This window comes from Eptesicus fuscus, chromosome 3 (genome assembly GCF_027574615.1).
Source record: "Eptesicus fuscus isolate TK198812 chromosome 3, DD_ASM_mEF_20220401, whole genome shotgun sequence".
NCBI classification, from domain to species: Eukaryota; Metazoa; Chordata; class Mammalia; order Chiroptera; family Vespertilionidae; genus Eptesicus; species Eptesicus fuscus.
The window spans coordinates 52386374-52404657 of record NC_072475.1 but is presented as its reverse complement, the minus strand read 5'-3'; the positions used below and the strand labels follow the sequence as shown (position 1 = coordinate 52404657).

At 47.8% G+C, this 18284-nt stretch overlaps 1 protein-coding gene across 3 annotated transcripts in view; it reads left to right on the top strand.

Annotated features, from left to right (window-relative positions):
* XXYLT1 (xyloside xylosyltransferase 1) overlaps positions 1-18284 on the top strand; it is a 193499-nt gene that overhangs the window by 85147 nt on the left and 90068 nt on the right. For all 3 annotated transcript variants that reach the window (XM_054713844.1, XM_054713845.1, XM_008151637.3), the window contains exon 3: positions 4847-4979. In XM_054713844.1, coding sequence (XP_054569819.1) covers positions 4847-4979 — 133 coding nt within the window. The remainder of the gene's footprint in view (positions 1-4846; positions 4980-18284) is intronic.

Sequence of the window (18284 nt, the reverse complement as noted above, 5' to 3'; positions counted from 1 at the left end):
GTCAGTTTCCTGCCTCCCTTTGAATTTAGCACAGCTTAAGGTGTGTAAACATTTGTTTGTTTGGCTTTGGTTTTTAACATTCCGTCCTGATGTTAATATGAGAATATGGAGAGCAATTTTCTCATTTCCCCAAACTGGCTATAAAGTGGATCATGGTGGTGTCTTACTTCTTTTCTTTGGCTGCTACTTATTAATCTTCAGGTTTACATTTCCATGGGATGGTATGCAGGTCCTTCATGAGCTAGTTGTGTTGGGTGCCTAGCAAGTCTTGTGTGTGACCATTTGGGCCATTACACAATGTATTTTGCTCTCTGGGAGTTTAGGGTCCATATTGGGAGTGGATGGTGGGAGGGGGAGCTAATTAGCATAAGAGCATTCACTAGGGAGTCAGAATACCTGAATTCTGGGATCAATTTTGCTACTTAGCTTGACTGTCTGACCCCTGACAAATCCCTCTTCTTCTTTGGTCCTCAGTTTCCTCATCTGTGCAATGGGTATATTGGCCTCTTATTATAAGGCTGTCTTTCAGATCTGTTATCCTAGATTATTCTATCTTTTTGTTATCTTCTTGCAGGATTCTGCCATAGTGAACATTCCACCAGCCTTAGATGCTTGACTATTCCTTTGAGTCCTCCTTTTTCTCAAATATTCTTTATAGATTTCATCTCCTCTTTGCTAGGGGACAATTATCTCACTTATTTATTCCTTAAGTTTCAGTGGTTCTACTGCTGCCATTACAGCTGTCCTCTGCCCAGCATCCTCTCTGGGCTACTGAGGTGACTCTTTCCGTATATCAGTCTTGTTTGATTCTCACAACAGCATTTCAGCGTTCTGTATAAAACCCCCAGGTGTAGTTTCCACAGAGAGATGACCACATGAAGGACCAGAGGCCAGTGGAACAGGGCCCTTTAAAAGAATCCAATGAATTTCAGCATTCCTGGTAAGCATCTTCCTCTTTTCAGCAGTGACATTTACAACTTGGCATCTTATTTCATAATCACATAAAAGGATAACAGTCTGGACAGATGCCCGACAGGGCAGGCTGCGCTTGGGACTGTCCGCCTCCCTGAATAGAAGGGCGTGTCCTCCTGCCTTAGCCTGAAAGGTGACCGCTGGGGCCGGCTTCTCACATTGGTGTGCAGGGGTCACTTAGCGCTGGAGCTGCTGCTGCATTCCTTCCTGATCGGTTGACCTCGTTTGGTGAAGTCCCTCTTGAAAAAGGTGTTAGCAGCTTTCAGCAGACCCTTCCTGAACGAGGAGCTATAAAAGTAGGAAAGCATCTCAAATGACCATGTCCCAGGACTGCAGGACCTTCCCGGCTCACTCCCTGCCAGTCCCTAACGAGCAGGGAAAGTGCTCCGATTTATGGAGGGGCTTATTAGGACACGGCCAGGGCTCTGCCCGAATGAAGGAGCTGTGTCTCCTCAGGAGACACCTGATGACCCTGAGCTCTGCTTTCCAGCACATTCCCTTCCTCAAGGAGCATCCTCTCTGGCAAGGGCAGTGAGACAGGTACACAGGTGACAGTGACCTGAGGCAGGCTACTTCTGACCAGGGCCTGTCCAAGCCGGCCGGGGAAGGAGGCATTCGGGCTGCTCCTTGCAGAATAGGTAGGGTGGGATGATCTTGAAAGACCCGCGCATACACATAGCACGTGTAGGCTTTCAATGAAGAATGACTGACTGAATGAATGGCCCCTCTACCATTGGGAGTTTAATTACAGTGAAATTACCATTTTCATGAGGAGGACTTCCCTTAAACTCCACGTTTGGCCAGCTCGCTGTTCTGCTTCTTGTCTGTCAAGGTCTTTGGCACTCCTTCCTGCTCCTGGGCCTCTGTGTGTATAGCCTTAGAGCCAAATCTGCCTCATGGGGTTCCCTTCCAGTAAGAAGGGGACTCGGAGTCAGTGGAAAGAGCATGCTAGGCTTTGAAGTCAAGCAGACCTAGGTTCCGATCCCAGCTCCAACACTTAATTTCTTGTGAACCTTGGGCTATTGTTTTTAACTGTTCTAACCCTCTCGTTCTTCATCTACGCATGTTGGGTGGTTATGAGAAATAAACCATTGCCTGTGCAAGGCTGGACACTTAAAAGCCCTCAAAGGAAGGGTGCTTCCCTCTGGCCATCCCTGATGTTACTGAAATGGTTCCTGTACCAAGAGGATGAGGTTTACCCCTCTTTCATAACCTCGACAGGGCCACAGAATTACCTCCACACAACCTGAGGCCTCCCCTTCTCCAGTTCACTGCCCTTTGCCCACTCCCGGCCCCCATTCATCAACAGAACCTGCAACGATGTGGTTTCTCTGCTTGGGACGAAGTGCCACCCTGTCCCAGTCTCAGACAGGCTCTGCTCTACCCAGTGTAAGAGCTGCGTGTGGGAGCTTCGGGCACAGGAGATGGACCGAAAGAAAGAAGAGAAATGGCTGGGGGAGGTGTGTGCTGTGGGGCCTCCCATTGTGGCTTCTTTTTCTTTTTTAAATATATTTTTATTGATGTCAGAGAGGAAGGGAGAAGGAGAGGGAAATAGAAACATCAATGATGAGAGCGAATCATTGATCAGCTGCCTCCTACATGCCCCCACTGGGGATGGAGACGACAACCTGGGCATGTGCCCTGACTGGAAATCGAACCGTGGCCTCCGGGTACACAGGGCCATGCTCAACCACTGAGCCACGCTGGCTGGGCCCATTATGGCTTCTTGATGGTTACAGTTGTCACTCCTGAACAGACTCTCTTGGGATGCTGTTCTTCCCCAAGGTTACCAGCAGGCTCCTCTCCCCTGTTCCCAGGGCTGTGTCTGAGAACAGCAGGCTCCCGGAGATGCTGCCTGTGGCCTGCTGCGCGTCTTCACTGCTGGCTCAGGGCAGCGTTCCGGGAGACAGCAGGTCACCACAAGGAGCTCCGGGGTCATCACCTTTCCTGGTTTCTAGGTTATTGTTTCTAGTACAGGAGGGAAAGCAGTGTTTCACTCACGTTTCTATATGGGCAGGCAGTGGGAAGCCAGGCAGGCAGCGCCTCCCCACAGGGCCAGGGAGGCTGTCTCTGGTGCCCTCTCACTGTCCTCTGGCCTGGGCAGCTGGATTCTTACCTACTGTGACTTTTAAAATATATATATATATTTCTATTGATTTCAGAGAGGAGGGGAGAGGGAGAGAGAGCTAGAAACATCAATGATGAGAGAGAATCACTGATCGGCTGCCTCCTGCACACCCCACACTAGGTATTGAGCCCAAAACCTGGGCATGTGCCCTGATTGAGAACTGAACCATAACCTACTGGTTCCTAGGTCGATGCTCAACCACTGAGCCACGCCAGTTGGGCACCTCCTATAACTTTTTTCTTTTTCAGGAAACTCATGTAGAATGTCAACTCATGTTTTGTTTCTGCATCAAAACAAAGGAAAATAGAGTGAGGAACAAATGAATCAGTTTTTCTTAAATAGTAAGCTGTGATTTCTTCATAAACTAATTTAGAGAATGGCCCTTAAATTCCACAAACATTCCTCAGTGTTTACGGGATTCTAAGCCCTGTACTGAGTGAATGGAGGCTGAGGCACCAAAAATGGGGTGCCTGTCTTCAGAGGGCGTCTGGGGGCAGCCTGTCCTCAGGCAGCTGGGGCCTCTGCCGGGGGCAGATGCCAAAAGGCTGGTGAAGCGCCAGGCGGGAGCCCTGATGCCCCAGATGGTGGTGGTGGCAGAGGAGCTGCATCCCCTCTCCATGCTGCCCACACATCGAGGGCCAGCATGTTAAGTTGTCCTAGTCTGCCTCAGGCCTCCCTCTGCAAGTCTCCCACTCTCCAAGCCCTGGGCCCCTGTAGCCTCCACAGCCGGTGTAGGTGACATTTCCCACCGTTGTCCCATCTTCTTGGCATCTCAGCCTCACCGGGCACATTGTATTGTTCCCACGTCAACCAATGAAAAACTAAGATTTAGAGAAGTAAAATAATTTCCCCAGGGTTACAAAATTCGGCAGCAGCAGAGCTTCACCTTATGCTCATGTGGTCTGATCCCCCCGTTAGGCCTTCTCCTTGGTACCAAGTACTGCTATCTCTCTTCATCATTTAACCCCAAGCCCCCACTCTTTGGAGCTCCCACAGTCCCTCTTCCATTTCATGTCAGCATCAGTTCCTCCCTCCCTCCCTGATTTTAGTCACCTGCATGTCTATCCTTGAGGGCTGGGTCCTTGAGGGCTTGACACATGTTTAGGTGTCCAGTCCCCTCCTGATACCCACAGCATAGGTGCGGGGCTCAGACAGGCTTGGTCAAGTGAAGGATGCGAGAATGAACTTGGCCAACACCCCCGCCTCCCTTCTCGCTCCTGAGTTATCTGGAGGCAGCGGAAGCAAACAGCTCTTCCATGCCAGGTCATTGTGAGACTCGCTTTGTCTGACTTGATACGTGTTTAGATTTCCAGAATGTACTTATGAGAGCTTAAGACAAAACAGTTCTTACCCCTCTCTCCCGTGGGTCATATACCACCTGTGCCCCAAAGAGCAACACCTGTATGCTTTCAGTTTTAAGTAGGGTGTCCATAAAATGTCAGATGTGTTTGACAATTACACCAGGACAGTAGGCCTTAACTGGAGCATGTGGTCACCTGGATTAAAATAAAATGTGTCTACAATTGGAAGGAAAGATATGGGACATTTGTTTCTGGAGACTTCTGGTCTTGCGGAGGGGGTTGCTGGCAAAGGAAGGCCCTTTGTTTCCAGCACCAACTTTGCATCTTCAGGGACAGCAAGAATAACCCAGAACCCCATTCTGCACCTTCCACTCATTTTCTATAAATAGCCAAGCCTCCCAGGATGTATGTCTGTGTCTTATTGTTGTCTTTTTCTTTCCTCCAGAGATCCTGCAGATAATACAGCTGGACCTAGACCTAAAGTACAAGACCAACATCCGGGAATTGTTCGAGGAGTTTGACAATTTCCTGCCAGGCGCCATCATTGGCATCGCGAGAGAGATGCAGCCGGTGTACAGGTGCGTGGAGGCTGGGGCGCCTCCAGGGCCCCTCCTCACCCTTCACCCCCCTCCCCTGCCACTCGCGGCCGACTGGGATTAATCAGCATGCAGTCTTTCTGCACTTAATCTTTTAGGGACCCATTTGTGGTTATTATTTACAGTTAATAGTATGGGCAGGTGTGTACGCTCCAGACTGGAGATGCCATCTCATTCTTTTGGGGGAGTTTGGAAAGCTCAATTGTTTTAGTTGTTGGTTCTGGTTAAGCTCAGGATTTTAAAACCTTGGGCTTTGTGTTCCAGAGGAGGTGTTAGGATCGAGCTTTAACTTGCCAGTCTGGTGATGGATGAGGCTTTCTCGGCCTCTGAGTCACCAGGGGCTGCTCCTCTGTATAAGCGGGTGGGCTTCCCAGTGCCTTGTGGGGAGGCAAAGGCAGCACAGCTTTGGAACAGAGGTTGGCATTGCGCAGTTGAGGTGAAGAGTGTGTTCTGCGTGATGCAGTGTTTTATTGTCAAGTGTACGTTACAGAGCAGCTCCAGCACCTGAGGACCAGGGGACATGTTCAGGAATACTCATGCAGCATTGTTTGTAGTCGCCAAAAACTGAAAACAATGCAAATGTCCATGGACAGCAGAAAGGATAAATAAACTATATCCATGCAATTGAATACTATAGAGAAACAAAGCGAGCAAACAGTGAGTAGCTATAGTGACCTGTGCACTGATGGACAGGGATGCACACACAAATAGTGAAAATGTTAGGAAACAATGATTCCTAAAAGCCAGATGGTGGTTACCTCTGGAGGGGCCGGGGGCGGGGGGCCGGGAGTGATGGGGACATGGGTGGGGATTGCCTCGAGTGCTGCAGTCCTTTAGTTCCCTGCCTGGTGGCTGTGCATGTGTTGGCATGTATGTTTTTGTATGTAATATATCTTATACAATTGAAAAAAAAAATGGCGGAAAACTAGAAGCACCTCCAGGTTTCTGTTAACAACTAGGCCCATGGGCCTGGGTCCAGAGGGTTCCATGTTGCTGTCTGTTCCTCCTCTGGGCAGAGCCACAGCTGACCCAGAGCTGAGCTGCCTGGAGCTGGGATTTCACTGTCCCCTGGGCTGCCTGCTCTTTGTTCTCCGCGCAGACCCTCATGCTGGCTCCCTTTGGACATTCTTGGAGCTAGGCCCAGTCCTCAGAGCTCTGCAGACAACTGGTGACTAAGAGCAGTCGTTTCTCCTAAGCGGGAGGGGAAGAAGGGACAGCCTCAGCTTGGTGGTGGCCATTAGCAAGACCCAGATCACATAACAGGAAATTCCTGCCAGGCCTCTGAAGGAGCTGATAACTTCTGGGCCTTGGGCTGTTCTACTGGACATAGTCCTCTCACAAGTTGCCCTGGAGTCACAGTCTTATGTCTGGGGTCTTGATTTAAGGAAAGGAGGTGATGGAAGGAGCGCTGAACGGGGAGTCCCCAGGCCCCTGTGGCTGTCCCGGCTCTGCCATCAGCTCTGGGGACTGTGATCCCAGCTCTCCCGACCCCACCATCCTCGTGGCCTTTCCTCTGTCCTGAAGGTCACAGTTCGCAGGGGCCAGTGTCCCTGGAATGAATACACCAGGCTCAGTATCGAATGCAGCTGGAGCAGTGAGCCCTGCTTTGAAATCTTCTGTGTAATACAAATGGAAACCTGATCACACTAAGCTTAAATTGGCCAGAATTTATGTTTTCTGTAGATCGAGGGTTTTATAAACTGTGAAAAGTAAATTGATTTAATTGTCTGGCCTTCTCAAAAGCAATCTCTGAACGATGTTAGATCCAAAATTTAATTGAGTGTTTCTCACCTTCAGAGTCTTTAACGAGGTGAGCCCTCTGCTGCCGGACTGCTGGGGAGTCCAAAAAGGCCCCGCTTGCAGGGCCCACACTCACACTCAACACAAAAGGAAACCTCCTTGCATGCTTCCTGGGAAACCCTGCCCGGCCCCGCCCACCTCTGCAGGTGCTCGGGTGCTGGCCACCCCCTGAGTACTCCTGAGAAACTGGCAGCTGTCTAACAGCCGTGCGCTCTCCCTAAGTGATGGTGCGTGAGGCCGCCAAGTCCTTTTCTGTCACAAGTGGAGTCTGCTAGCATCTATGAAAAGAAAGGCAATTTTAGAAGCAAACAAAACAAAACAGCACTAAAGCAAAACTTGGACAGATTAACTGAGTTCATTTTGATCTGGAAATTCACTAAGCAGAAATAAATTTGGATCTCCTCAGCGGTGTTATTTTTATAATCACTTGTCCGACAGTTACTCTACTTCAAAAGGGCACATATTAAGTCATTTTTATGGCGTTTCCCCTCTATTGTGTGCTGTGAGTGTTAGAAGCTTGGAGGGGGTGGGGGGAAAGTATTTCCCACTGTCCATTTGACAAATAACTTTCTTTACTTTTTTTTTTTTAACCAAATGTACACCAAACCGACTATGTTCTTTGGAAAGTGATGAATCATGGGATGCTGGGATAGAGGATCCTTTCCTTAAAATTTGGGTCCCTGTTAAGAGTGTTGAATCAAATATCCCAGGACCTTCCTCATCTGAAACCTGGGAAGCAGTGGTCATTCTGAGTGAAACATTGCCCTTCCTTTCTTGACGCTTTCTCTCCCTTTGTGTCAGGGAACTAGAACACAGTCAGGTCCTGCTGCTGATGTGTTTCATTGGGATGAGTGGCCAAGAGGAGAAAAGGGTCTGGTGGTCTCTCTGTTCGTAGAATGGTCTCTGTAAGTAGACAGTTGTACTTTGTAAATGTGTGTTAGTCCAGGATGCCATTTTGAATTGGCTTCATATGAATGTGTTGTCGGTGGAAATCAGGCTGTGCCACGGGATCTCCAGGGAAGCAGGGAGACTGTGGTGTGGCGGGATTTATTTGTGATGCAAAATCAAAGGAGCTCTCCTCATAGGTTTCCAATGTCCTGTCTCCATCTGTCCTGCCATAGAAAAAAATCCAATCTTGTCTTCATCAAGGCTGATACACAGGGCAGTGTCCAGAGATTCTGTTTCCCATTGAAGCTTAGTGCTTTGGAGCCCGTGTGGTCTGTTGTAGGCCCCAGGTGGCCTAGATCACATGGTTGCTTATGCAGAGAACATGCTAACGAATGTGGCCATTGTGTTACTAGTGGGGGAAAGTGAGAGAGAGAGAGAGAGAGAGAGAGAGAGAGAGAGAGAGAGAGGGCTTCTTTGTTCCCCTGGTGTTTTTTTTTTTAATAATCTTGGGCTTGGGAAGAACCAGGAATTTTTTCAAAATAACCAATCAACTTCCCAAGCTTTGGCGGGCTTCTGATGGGTCCACCCCCTAGCCAGTGATTCCTTTCCCACGTTAGACAGGCCTCTGTGGTCCAGCACCTCCCCCTGTGCCATTTTGACTTCCATTGTGCCTGTGCTTAATCCTGTACGGGAGGGGTGTTAAATCCTTGGCGGTCAAGCAAACAGGCTCGTGCTCCCGAAGCCCATTGGGCTCAACAATGTCTGACTTCCTTTGCTTCCTTCCTTCTATCACTATCTGGCTAACTCCAGTAACACCTGCATTAGAAGACGAAAGGAAACTGTCGGACCCTCTTTATGTACGGCCTGTAGCAGTTATAAAGCAGTAACGCAGCTGTAGGGAGAAGAAATAGCACTCAGGTTGTACCGAGAAGCCACTGGGTTATGGTCCTGGCTTTTATGAATTATCCACGGGATGCTTTACAAGTCACTTGATCTCTGATCATGTTTTCTTTTATCTGTAAGGGGGATAAATATATTCTGTGTAATGCAAAGAATCACCAGAAAACTCAAATGTAATAACACCCATGAAAGCTTCTGGGGTAAAGGGACCCTTAGTGAAGAGGGTTCCCTCCTTCCCTCCTGTAATCCTCACCGTTCCTCCTTGTGTTTTCCTTCCCAGATGTTTTGTTCTTCTGGGACCCTCCTGTCCTGCCCCACCCCCAACCACGTGGGGCCAGCATGTCAAACTCGTGGCCCGCATGCGGCCCACAATGAATATTTTTGCGGCCCAGCCAATATAATAGTGTGAGCAGTTATTTACAGTTATGAAGGGAAATAGGTCTCCTGTCAGGTCCAGAATTACTGGCATTCACCTTGGGTCAGTTTTGAAAGTAATCACTGCGAACAAGATTTCCCCCGAAGTAAGAAAGATAGTAGCAGAGAAGAGATGCCAAGTGTCAGGAAGAAAACATTAATTTTATCATTGCTCTTGTTCTTCTTTTTTTTTTTTTTTTTTTATACTACACTTTTCGGGATAAACCTACGTTTCTATGAAAATTGGAGCTTTTTTTTTTTTGCAGCCCACATAAACTTAAACCTTGTTTATTTGGCCCGTGTTAGCCTTTGAGTTTGACATGCTTGATGTAGGGCCACCAGTTAAAATATGGGACAGCCAGTTAAATCGAATTTCAGATAAACAACAAAAGTTGTTTTGTATATGTCCCAAATATTGCATGGGGACATCCTTACCGTATACAAAACAATTATTTGTTGCTTAAATGAAATTTAAATTTAACTGGGCGTCCTGTTTTTTATTTGGCTAAATCTGACAGCCCTACCCCTACCTAAGAGTTGAAATCTCTTTAGCAGAAGCAAGTGATGTGGCTTTTCTGTAAGATCCTTGAGTAAGCAGGAACAAAGGGCACCGAAGTGGGGCTTGCGAGGGAAGTGGGGGAGAGTGAGGAGTGGGAGGCACCGATCCAAGTCTCCGAGAGGTGACATGAGGGTCACACTGTGCAGGAGCTGGAGGCCTGCCTGTGGCTTGGGGTGGTTACTGGGGCTAGGAAGCCTGGCAGTGGCTTAGATTCAGGCTGCAGGGCTCTTGTTGAGCTGGGAGTTGGGGGTGGGGGGTGGGGGCAGAGAGAGAGGATGGGAGGGAAGGGAGAGAGGGAGAGATAACATATCTGAGAGGTGTGTGTGTAATCACGAGAGAGAATGTATGTCGGAGTGAGTGAGTGTGTGTGTTGAGGAGCTGGGGTCACAGCGCTTGGTTTGGTCACTGTGTCCCAGAGCTGGCCACCTGAGGAGCTGCTGAATGGGAGCTGTGTTGGTGGGGGCCTTGGGCTTCCGGTTCATTCTCTCGTGGCTCCACAGGCCAGCTGTGTGCTGGTTGGAGCTCAAACCCATGGTGAGGGGAAGCAGCAGGCGAATCCTGTCAGCTGCTGATAAGGCACCACGAGGCAGGAATTCGCTTTTGTGTTAGGTATGTTAATAGTGTCCACTCTTTCACCTTTTAGGTCACGTGGTTTTTATTGGCAGCGTTTGTGCCAGCCTAGCCTCCTTCCAGATGCTTGGAATGCAAATGTCCGGTTTATCCGCAGGCTGCTTTATCCATTCCTAGGACTGGCGAAGGGCTCTCAGCGGAATTCCGGGGGAAGTGAGGACTACCACAGAGGGAGGAGGGGGATGGATTGATACCGCCTGTCACTCATATCTGTGTGACCTTGGACAAGTCTTCCGACCTCTCTAAACTTCAGTTTCTTGAGCTGAGAAACAGGTGATAGCCCTGTATAACTATATAGGCAGAAGTAATTGGAGGATTAATTTAGACAATAGTGCCTGGCCCAGAGCAGGACTGCCTAGTGTTGGTGGCAATTGTACCCAGTCCCAGCTCCACCACTTATTAATTCTGTGACTGTAGAGAAGTCACTTATTAACCTCTGAGTTCGTTTCTGTATACTATGTAAAATTGGAGCTATGATAACGTCGCATAATTAGTGCTGATATTTTGACTCTTCCGCATTTGAACTCCCTTCCTCTGTTTGAAGAATTCCCTGACAGGAGCCTTCCTCCCTTTGTGGAGGGCAAAAAGGCTGGATGAATACTTTATTTCCTGGACTCCTGCAGCCAGGGTGTTGGTGCAGTGTTACCCTCCCTCTTTCCTTCCCTCCCTCCCCTGAGGAAAACACCATCATGAATTTAGCCTCTATGCAGGCTGGTTTTTATATTTTTAGTACATATCCTAAGGTATTTACAAAACAGAACTGCCAGTGTTACAAAGAGAAAACAAGTGGCCCAGGATTCTGGCTGGGAGCTTTAAAAGCCCTTTATTATTAGAAACCAAGAACTCAGAGGAGGGGAGTACTGTCAGTCAGGTGGTGTGGAGGGAAGTGCACAGAGTATAAGCAATGGAAAATTTCCAACATAGTAAGGTATATGGGTGCTTCACTATTATAATATACTAGTGGCCTGGTGCATGAAATTCATTCATGGTGGGGGGTGTCCTTCAGCTCGGCCTGCACCCTCTCCAATCTGGGACCCCTCGGGGGATGTCCGACTCCCAGTTTAGGCCCAATCCCTGTGGCATCCCTCTTGCAATCTGGGACCGCTGGCTCCTAACCGCTTGCCTGCCTGACTGCCCCTAACCATTCTGCCTTCTGGCCTGATCATCCCCAAGTGCCCCCCGCCTCCCTGTTGGCCTGATCACCATCAACTGCCCTCCCCTCCTGGCCTGATCACCTCTAACCGCCTCTGCCTCAGCCCTGCCACCATGGCTTTGTCCGGAAGGATGTCTGGAAGGTCTCCCGGAAGGTCTCTTAGTCTAATTAGCATATTACCCTTTTATTAGTATAGATTCTTGGAGCTTCAATAACAATCAACCCCTGGCCAACCTTGTTTCATCTCTGCTCCACCCACTTCCCACCCCACTTCCATTATTTTTAAACAAGTTCCAGACCATATACCATTTCATCTGTAAATGTCATTTTTAATCCCTTCTCTTAAAAAAAAAAAAAAAAAAAAAAGTCCAGCTACCATTGCTGGGTTTGGAGCTGAGGAGTGCTGTGTGAACGCATGGTGTCATGTCTTCCTCAGGTTCCTCAGGCTGGTGTCAGTTGTTGTGAGGGAGGAAAATAATCAGACGTGGCTCTAACGTCCAGCCATCCCGAATGCTCCATCTCTCTCCAGACTGTCTCTTGTCAGGATAATAATGTCCTACTCTGGTCTGGAAGGGTTTCTAGTCCGTATAAATTCAGGTCTGTTGTTCGTCATGCATGAAGCTCTCCTTGGTAAGAGAACCCGACCGTCACCATCATTTCAGCATGAGCAAGTGGAGGACTTGAAAGTAGCAGATTCTCTTCTTCCCTCTGACACCTGAGGATGAATTTATTGCCTCTTATTCCTGTGGGGGTGTTTTTTTAAATTAACCAAGATTGAACCTGTCCATTTCAATTAGAGTTAAAACTGAGTGGGAGAGAGAAAAGCCTGTCACCTTTGAACAGAGTGACGGATAAAGAAGCCCAGTCTTCCCTCACTCCCTGGGAGTTAGGAGCCTGGGCTGTATTTGTTCAGCCTCTGCAGGCTGGAGGCAGTGATTGAGCCCCTCAGGAATTACTAATGAAGGAGGAGAGAAATACCTGCCCAGTGGCAGAGATAAAAATACCTACCCTGAGGTTGTCATGTTTTAGTGACACCATTGGGAAACTGTTTTAAAAGGAAAAGGCTGTCTACGGAAGAACCCAAGTGGAATTATGTTTCTGTTCACGTAGTTGTTCCCTGCCTGTGGTTGTACCCCCGGGGAAGCTGTGAACTCGCTGATGCCTTCAGAAGGCCGGGGGCCTCAGGGAGGCTGCGGAAGACTGCGCTGAGGTCCTGGTGAATGGGTGAGGAGCTCCCTTGTCTGAAAACACAGCTCACTCCAGTTCTCTTGTCCTCCTGCACATTATGATTGCTTTGGCTCTACTGAATCCGGAACAGAAGGCCCATCACATAGTACCTGACACAGGTGTCTCTTGAAAGAATGAGTGAGGAAATGGATGAGTGTTGAATACATGAAGGAACAAATTGCTGAATCCCAGGATGCTTCCTCTACAGTGTGTTGGCCAAACATTAAGGAAGGTCCATAGTCCCATCACCGGTGTTCTTACAGAAATTGCTTTCACACTTTTTGAAAACCATCTGTGGGAAACATTGTTATTCTCGGTTTTTATTGTGTTCACCGTGTGTGTGCATCACAGGATTAGGTGCTTTGAGGAATTACGATGATAAGAAAGAATGGCTCTTGCTTTCAATGAGATTATAATGTGGGGGAGAGAGGGCAGATAAAATTCAGCAAAGACACAAATGCCAAAGGTGCAGACACACCCAGTCTATTGCTACCAGGTGTACCAGTTAATAATGCGGATTTTGTAATTAAAGAAAACATGATAATTTCAAGAGAAATATCAAAAGTGCTTTATTCAAAGTAATGTCCATCGCTAGCTACACATTTCTCCCATCTTTCAGGTAATTTGTGGATACCTTCCCAATAGAACTTTTCTTGTTTTGAGGCAAACCATTCAGAGACCCAAATTTCCACTTCTTCGTACGTTTTGAAGTGCTGCTCAGAAAGTGCGTGTGCCATCGATCAGAACAAGTGGTAATCTGAAGGAGCAAGGTCTGGTGAATACGTTGGGTGGGTTAATACTTCCCAGGCAAGATCTTTTAACATGTCTTTAACTGGTTTTGAAGTGTGTGATGGTGCGTTATCACGAAGCAAAATTACTTTGCCATGACTTCTGACCCATTCTAGTCGTTTCACGATCAAAGCGTGGTTCAAATTGATTATTGTTGTCGGTAGCAATCAGTATTAACAGTTTCACCTGGTTTTAGAAACTCATAATACACCACACCTTCCTGATCCCACCAAACACAAAGCATTGTCTTCTTTCTGAAGCGATTTGGCCTTGCAGTCGATGTTGATGGTTGACCTGGATCAACCGATGATTTTGTGCCTTTGGGATTCTCAAAATAAATCCACTTTTCATCGCCAGTCACAATTCGATGCAAAAAAGACTTTCCTTCGTGCCATTGAAGCAACATTTTACTGATAACTTTTCGGTTTTCCATTTGTCTTTCGTTCAATTGATGTGGCACCCATTTTCCTTTCTTTAAAATCTTTCCCACTGCTTGTAAATGATCGGAAATTGTTTGCTGAGCAATGTTTAATCTTTCTGCAAGTTGTTTTTGAGTTTGACATGCATCTTCATCCAATAATGCTTGTAATTGTTGGTCTTCAAACTTTATCAGTTGACATGGACATTCTTTGTCTTTAACATCGAAATCATCATTTTTAAAGCATTTAAACCAGCCTTCACAAGTATCTTGAGATGGAGCATGTTCACCATAAGCTTCCCGAAGTATACGAGAACTTTCAGCAGCACTTTTCTTCAAAATAATGAATTAAAACTTCCTGCAAATGCTCTTATTTTTGGCATGAAATTCGACATTTTTAAAAATATATTTTTATTGATTTCAGAGAAGAAGGAAGAGGGAGAGAGAGATAGAAACATCAATGACAAGAGAGAACCATTGATCGGCTGCCTCCTGCACACCCCCCATTGGGGATTGAGCCCACAACCCAGGCATTTGCCCTTGACCAGAATTGAACCTGGGAACCTTTAGTCCACAGGCCGATGCTCTATCCACCGAACCAAACCGGCAAGGACGAAATTTGACATTTTTAAGTGTAAAAGTATCTATGATGTTAACACCTTCAGCAAATTTGACATATGAAATTTTGAAGCTTGCTGTCAATACAACAAAATAGCATACATATTAAATCGCATATATATCAACATATGTGTAACTCCATTTATTGAAAAAAATCCACATTATAAACCGGTACAACTGGTATTTGGGGATTCCTCTGGATGAGCCACGATGATGCTGTAACTGGACAATCAATGGGTCCGGGTGGCCTGTTACTTGAGCCAATTAAGCAGACAGGATTGAATGGTATATGAGCGTTTATTCCAATACTGCCAACAGTATGGGAGAGCAGCAGGTCATTCACAAAAATCTGCTCTGAACCGCCTCCCCCCCCTTCATAAGCCAGCTGTTTATATTGGGTAGAAAGACAAAGGTTACATGGGGAAGTAGGCAAAAGGGTATGCCAAATGGGCAGTTAACAGGTAATGCAGGCTGGAGATTTGCAAAGGCCTGTGGGTATGCTAAGGCTGGGGGTCTTCAAAGAGCTGGTGATATGAAAAGGGCTGGCAGCTCTGATTTCTGCAACAAGGTTGTGACTCTTTCCATGATACTCAGCAGCTCCCAGATGGGGAGGATGGGCTGCATTTCCAGGTGAGCTCCCAGGTCCCACATGCAACTTCCAGCCAGATTAGAATGTGCCGTCTTTAATCAGAACAAAACAATCACGGTTAACAGAGCATGATTAATATTTCTTGCAATTATAGCTGGTCCCCCGTCTTCTATTTCTGCCCCCTCTCCTAACAATGCTTGGCTGTAGGAACTGTCAACTTCACTGCGGGGCCCACATCACCCTCAGTTTAATATTCTGCCTTCAGAACTTTAAGAAGTGTGTAAGCCAGGCTGTTGTCTTTCCTTTGGAAGGTTTTTTTGGAAGGGTGGTGGGATTCGCTGTGCGGACATACCCTCCAGGATGGACCTGGCTCTGTGCCCAAAGAGAAAACTCACTCAGTGGGCGTTTGCTGCGGGCCTGGCTGAGCAGTAGAAAGAAACTGGAGCCCGTTCTCTAGAAGCCCGCGGCCTAGTTGGGGGGGGGGCAACTCCCCTGGTTGCTCCCCTGGAGGTGGGCCTGGGCAGGTGCTCCAAATGAGGCACAGCAGAGGGTGACGGGCCTGGGAGGACTGTCCTGGTTTGCATTGCTCTAACTTGTTTCTTTTGCCAAATAAACAGCGCACAGAGAGAACCTCATTTACAATCTAGGCAGCAAAAGAGACTTACCTATAAACATCTCCCCGGGGGAAAACAAAATAGCGTAGCTGAATCACATGGGGCATATGTACAAGAGGGATTTTCTGTGACAGTGTGTGGAAAGGACTGAGTTCAGCATGACTGGCCCCGTGTGAGGGGAATTTCAATGTGCTTCATGGCCGCCTCTGGTAGACATTTCAGCCACATGACTGCATTTCTGCAGGTGATTAAGTGAAATGGATATGCAGTCCCCAGGTGCTCTGCTCCCAGGTTAGCAGCAGAATTGGTTGTTGCAGAAAAATCAAGTTTTCAAACTGGACTTGAGTTAGAAATAAACCTTACCTCTTACTCCTTCATTGGGTGACTTCTTTTTTTAAAAATTATATTTTTACTAGAAGCCTGGAGCACGAAATTCGTGCACTGGTGGTGGTGGGGGGGGGAGTGTCCCTCAGCCCAGCCTGCACCCTGTCCAATCTGGGACCACTTGGAGGATGTCCGACTGCCGGTTTAGGCCTGATCCCTCTCACAATCTGGGACTGCTGGCTCCCAACCACTCTCACAATCTGGGACTGCTGGCTTCCAACCACTCTCACAATCTGGGACTGCTGGCTTCCAACCACTCACCTGCCTGCCAGCCTGATCGATGCCTAACTGCTCCCCTGCCGGCCCGATTGTCCCCAACTGCCCTCCCCTGCCGGACCGGTCACCCCTAACTGCCCTCCCCTGCAGGCCTGGTCCCCCCCAACTGCCCTCCCCTCAAGGCTTGGTCCCCCCCAACTGCCCTCTCCTGTAGGCCCAGTCCCCCCAACTGCCCTCCCCTGCAGGCCCAGTTGCCCCCAACTGCCCTCCCTTGCAGGCCCGGTCCCCCCTAATTGCCCTCCCCTACAGGCCCGGTCGCCCCTAACTGCCCTCCCCTGCTGGCCATCTTGTGGCAGCCATCTTTGACCACATCAGGGAGGCCATCTTGTACAAGGGTGTGAGGGTCAATTTGCATATCACCTCTTTATTATATAGGATTGATTTCAGAGAGAGGAAGGGAGAGAGAGAGAGAAACATCAAAGATGAGAGAAAATCATTGATTAGCTGCCTCCTGCATTCTCCCCTCCCCCCACTGGGGATCGAGCCCACAACCCGGGCATGTGCCCTTACCAGGAATAGAACCGCGACCTCCTGGTTCATAGGTCCATACTCAGCCACTGAGCCACACCAGCCGGGCTGGGTGACTTCTTTAAATGAGCCATTGATTATTGGTCAGAGAGAACTCCTATGATCTGTTGTGGGGGGCGGGGTGCAGAATTGACACCCAACATCAAGGAGCCCTTAGGAATGCTTTGATCCAGGCCTTCCCAGGTGTCTCTGTCCTAGAGACTTTCCTATCACTATCTGTAAAAGAGGAAGCATATTTAGGAGTATTATTAGTACGTAATAACTCATCTGGACAGTTGCTGCATCCCTGCCTCTACAGACAAGCACTCAGTATGAGGCCAGCCAGTGCTGATGGACCTTAAGGAATGTGAACTCATAGAGACGCTCATGGGGCCTCGGTACTGTCAGTCAGTGTGGAGTGAGGTGCCAATACTAGTACTTTTGGCTGGTTCTCTGGTTCCACTGGGTCTGCTTGGTCCTATAAGGAAACAATGTCTCCCTTAATAAAATCAAGCTCAGTATCTGCAGAGTATAAGCAAGGGAAACCCTTTCCCTAACTGCCTAGGCCCACCTTATCTCCGCTGACTTAAGAACCCTGAACTTAGGACTGTAAAGAAGGCACTATAATTGTAACTCTCCACTTGGTTCTGGAGTGAATAAGACTTTTGTGTTCATCATAATGTAACTGCAGTTCACGGGTATCCAGCTTTCTGGGAGCCTGGAAGATAGTGTGTAAGCAAGGAAAAGACGTAAAGGTGAGCCATGTTATTCAGAAGGAAGAACACAGGGGAGGCACCCCCATTTCCTCTGCCTGTTCCTTCCGGCCAAGATGTCAGCAGGGTTTGGGAAGAGTGCAGTGTGGTTTTGGTCTTCCAGGCGTCCTCTCTACTCACTCCTCACATCTTTTCAACTCCTGTCAAAGGCAAAAGGCATCATATAGATGATCCAGCAATACACTTTCGGATAAAAGGAGTAGAGAGAGAATTTGAGGCCTTGTTGGTGCAGAGGAGACTGAAATGGCCTTCCGGAATCTGGGAGAGATTTGTGGGTGAAATAAAATATCTGGATTGCACGTGATTAGCTACAGCCAACTGCACAGACCAGACAAGAGGAGCCCCAGTCCCCAGTCCACGCACTGTATTACATTCAAGATCAGATGGTTATTCTATAAAAAACATTAACATGAAAGATCATCCAGTTAGGCTCTCCAAAGGAGAAGGGATGACCCAGTGAACATAACATTGTTACAGGCACAAGAAGAGGCCATCTGTGATTCAGAAACTCAGGATGCTGCCTGGAGCAGTTTAATTTCAAGTAAATGCCTCCGGGAAATAATACAAGATTTTAAAGATTTAAAAATGAATTGTGAAAGAGAAGGAAGGAAATCAATTGATTGAAAACCCATCTATGTCCTGGTTCTTGACTGCTGAGTCTGATGTTTTTATTTTGCATGAATATGAGCCCAGTGTTGCCAGATTTTCTCTCCCCCCCCCCCTTTTTTCCCCCAAGAGAAGGCAGAAA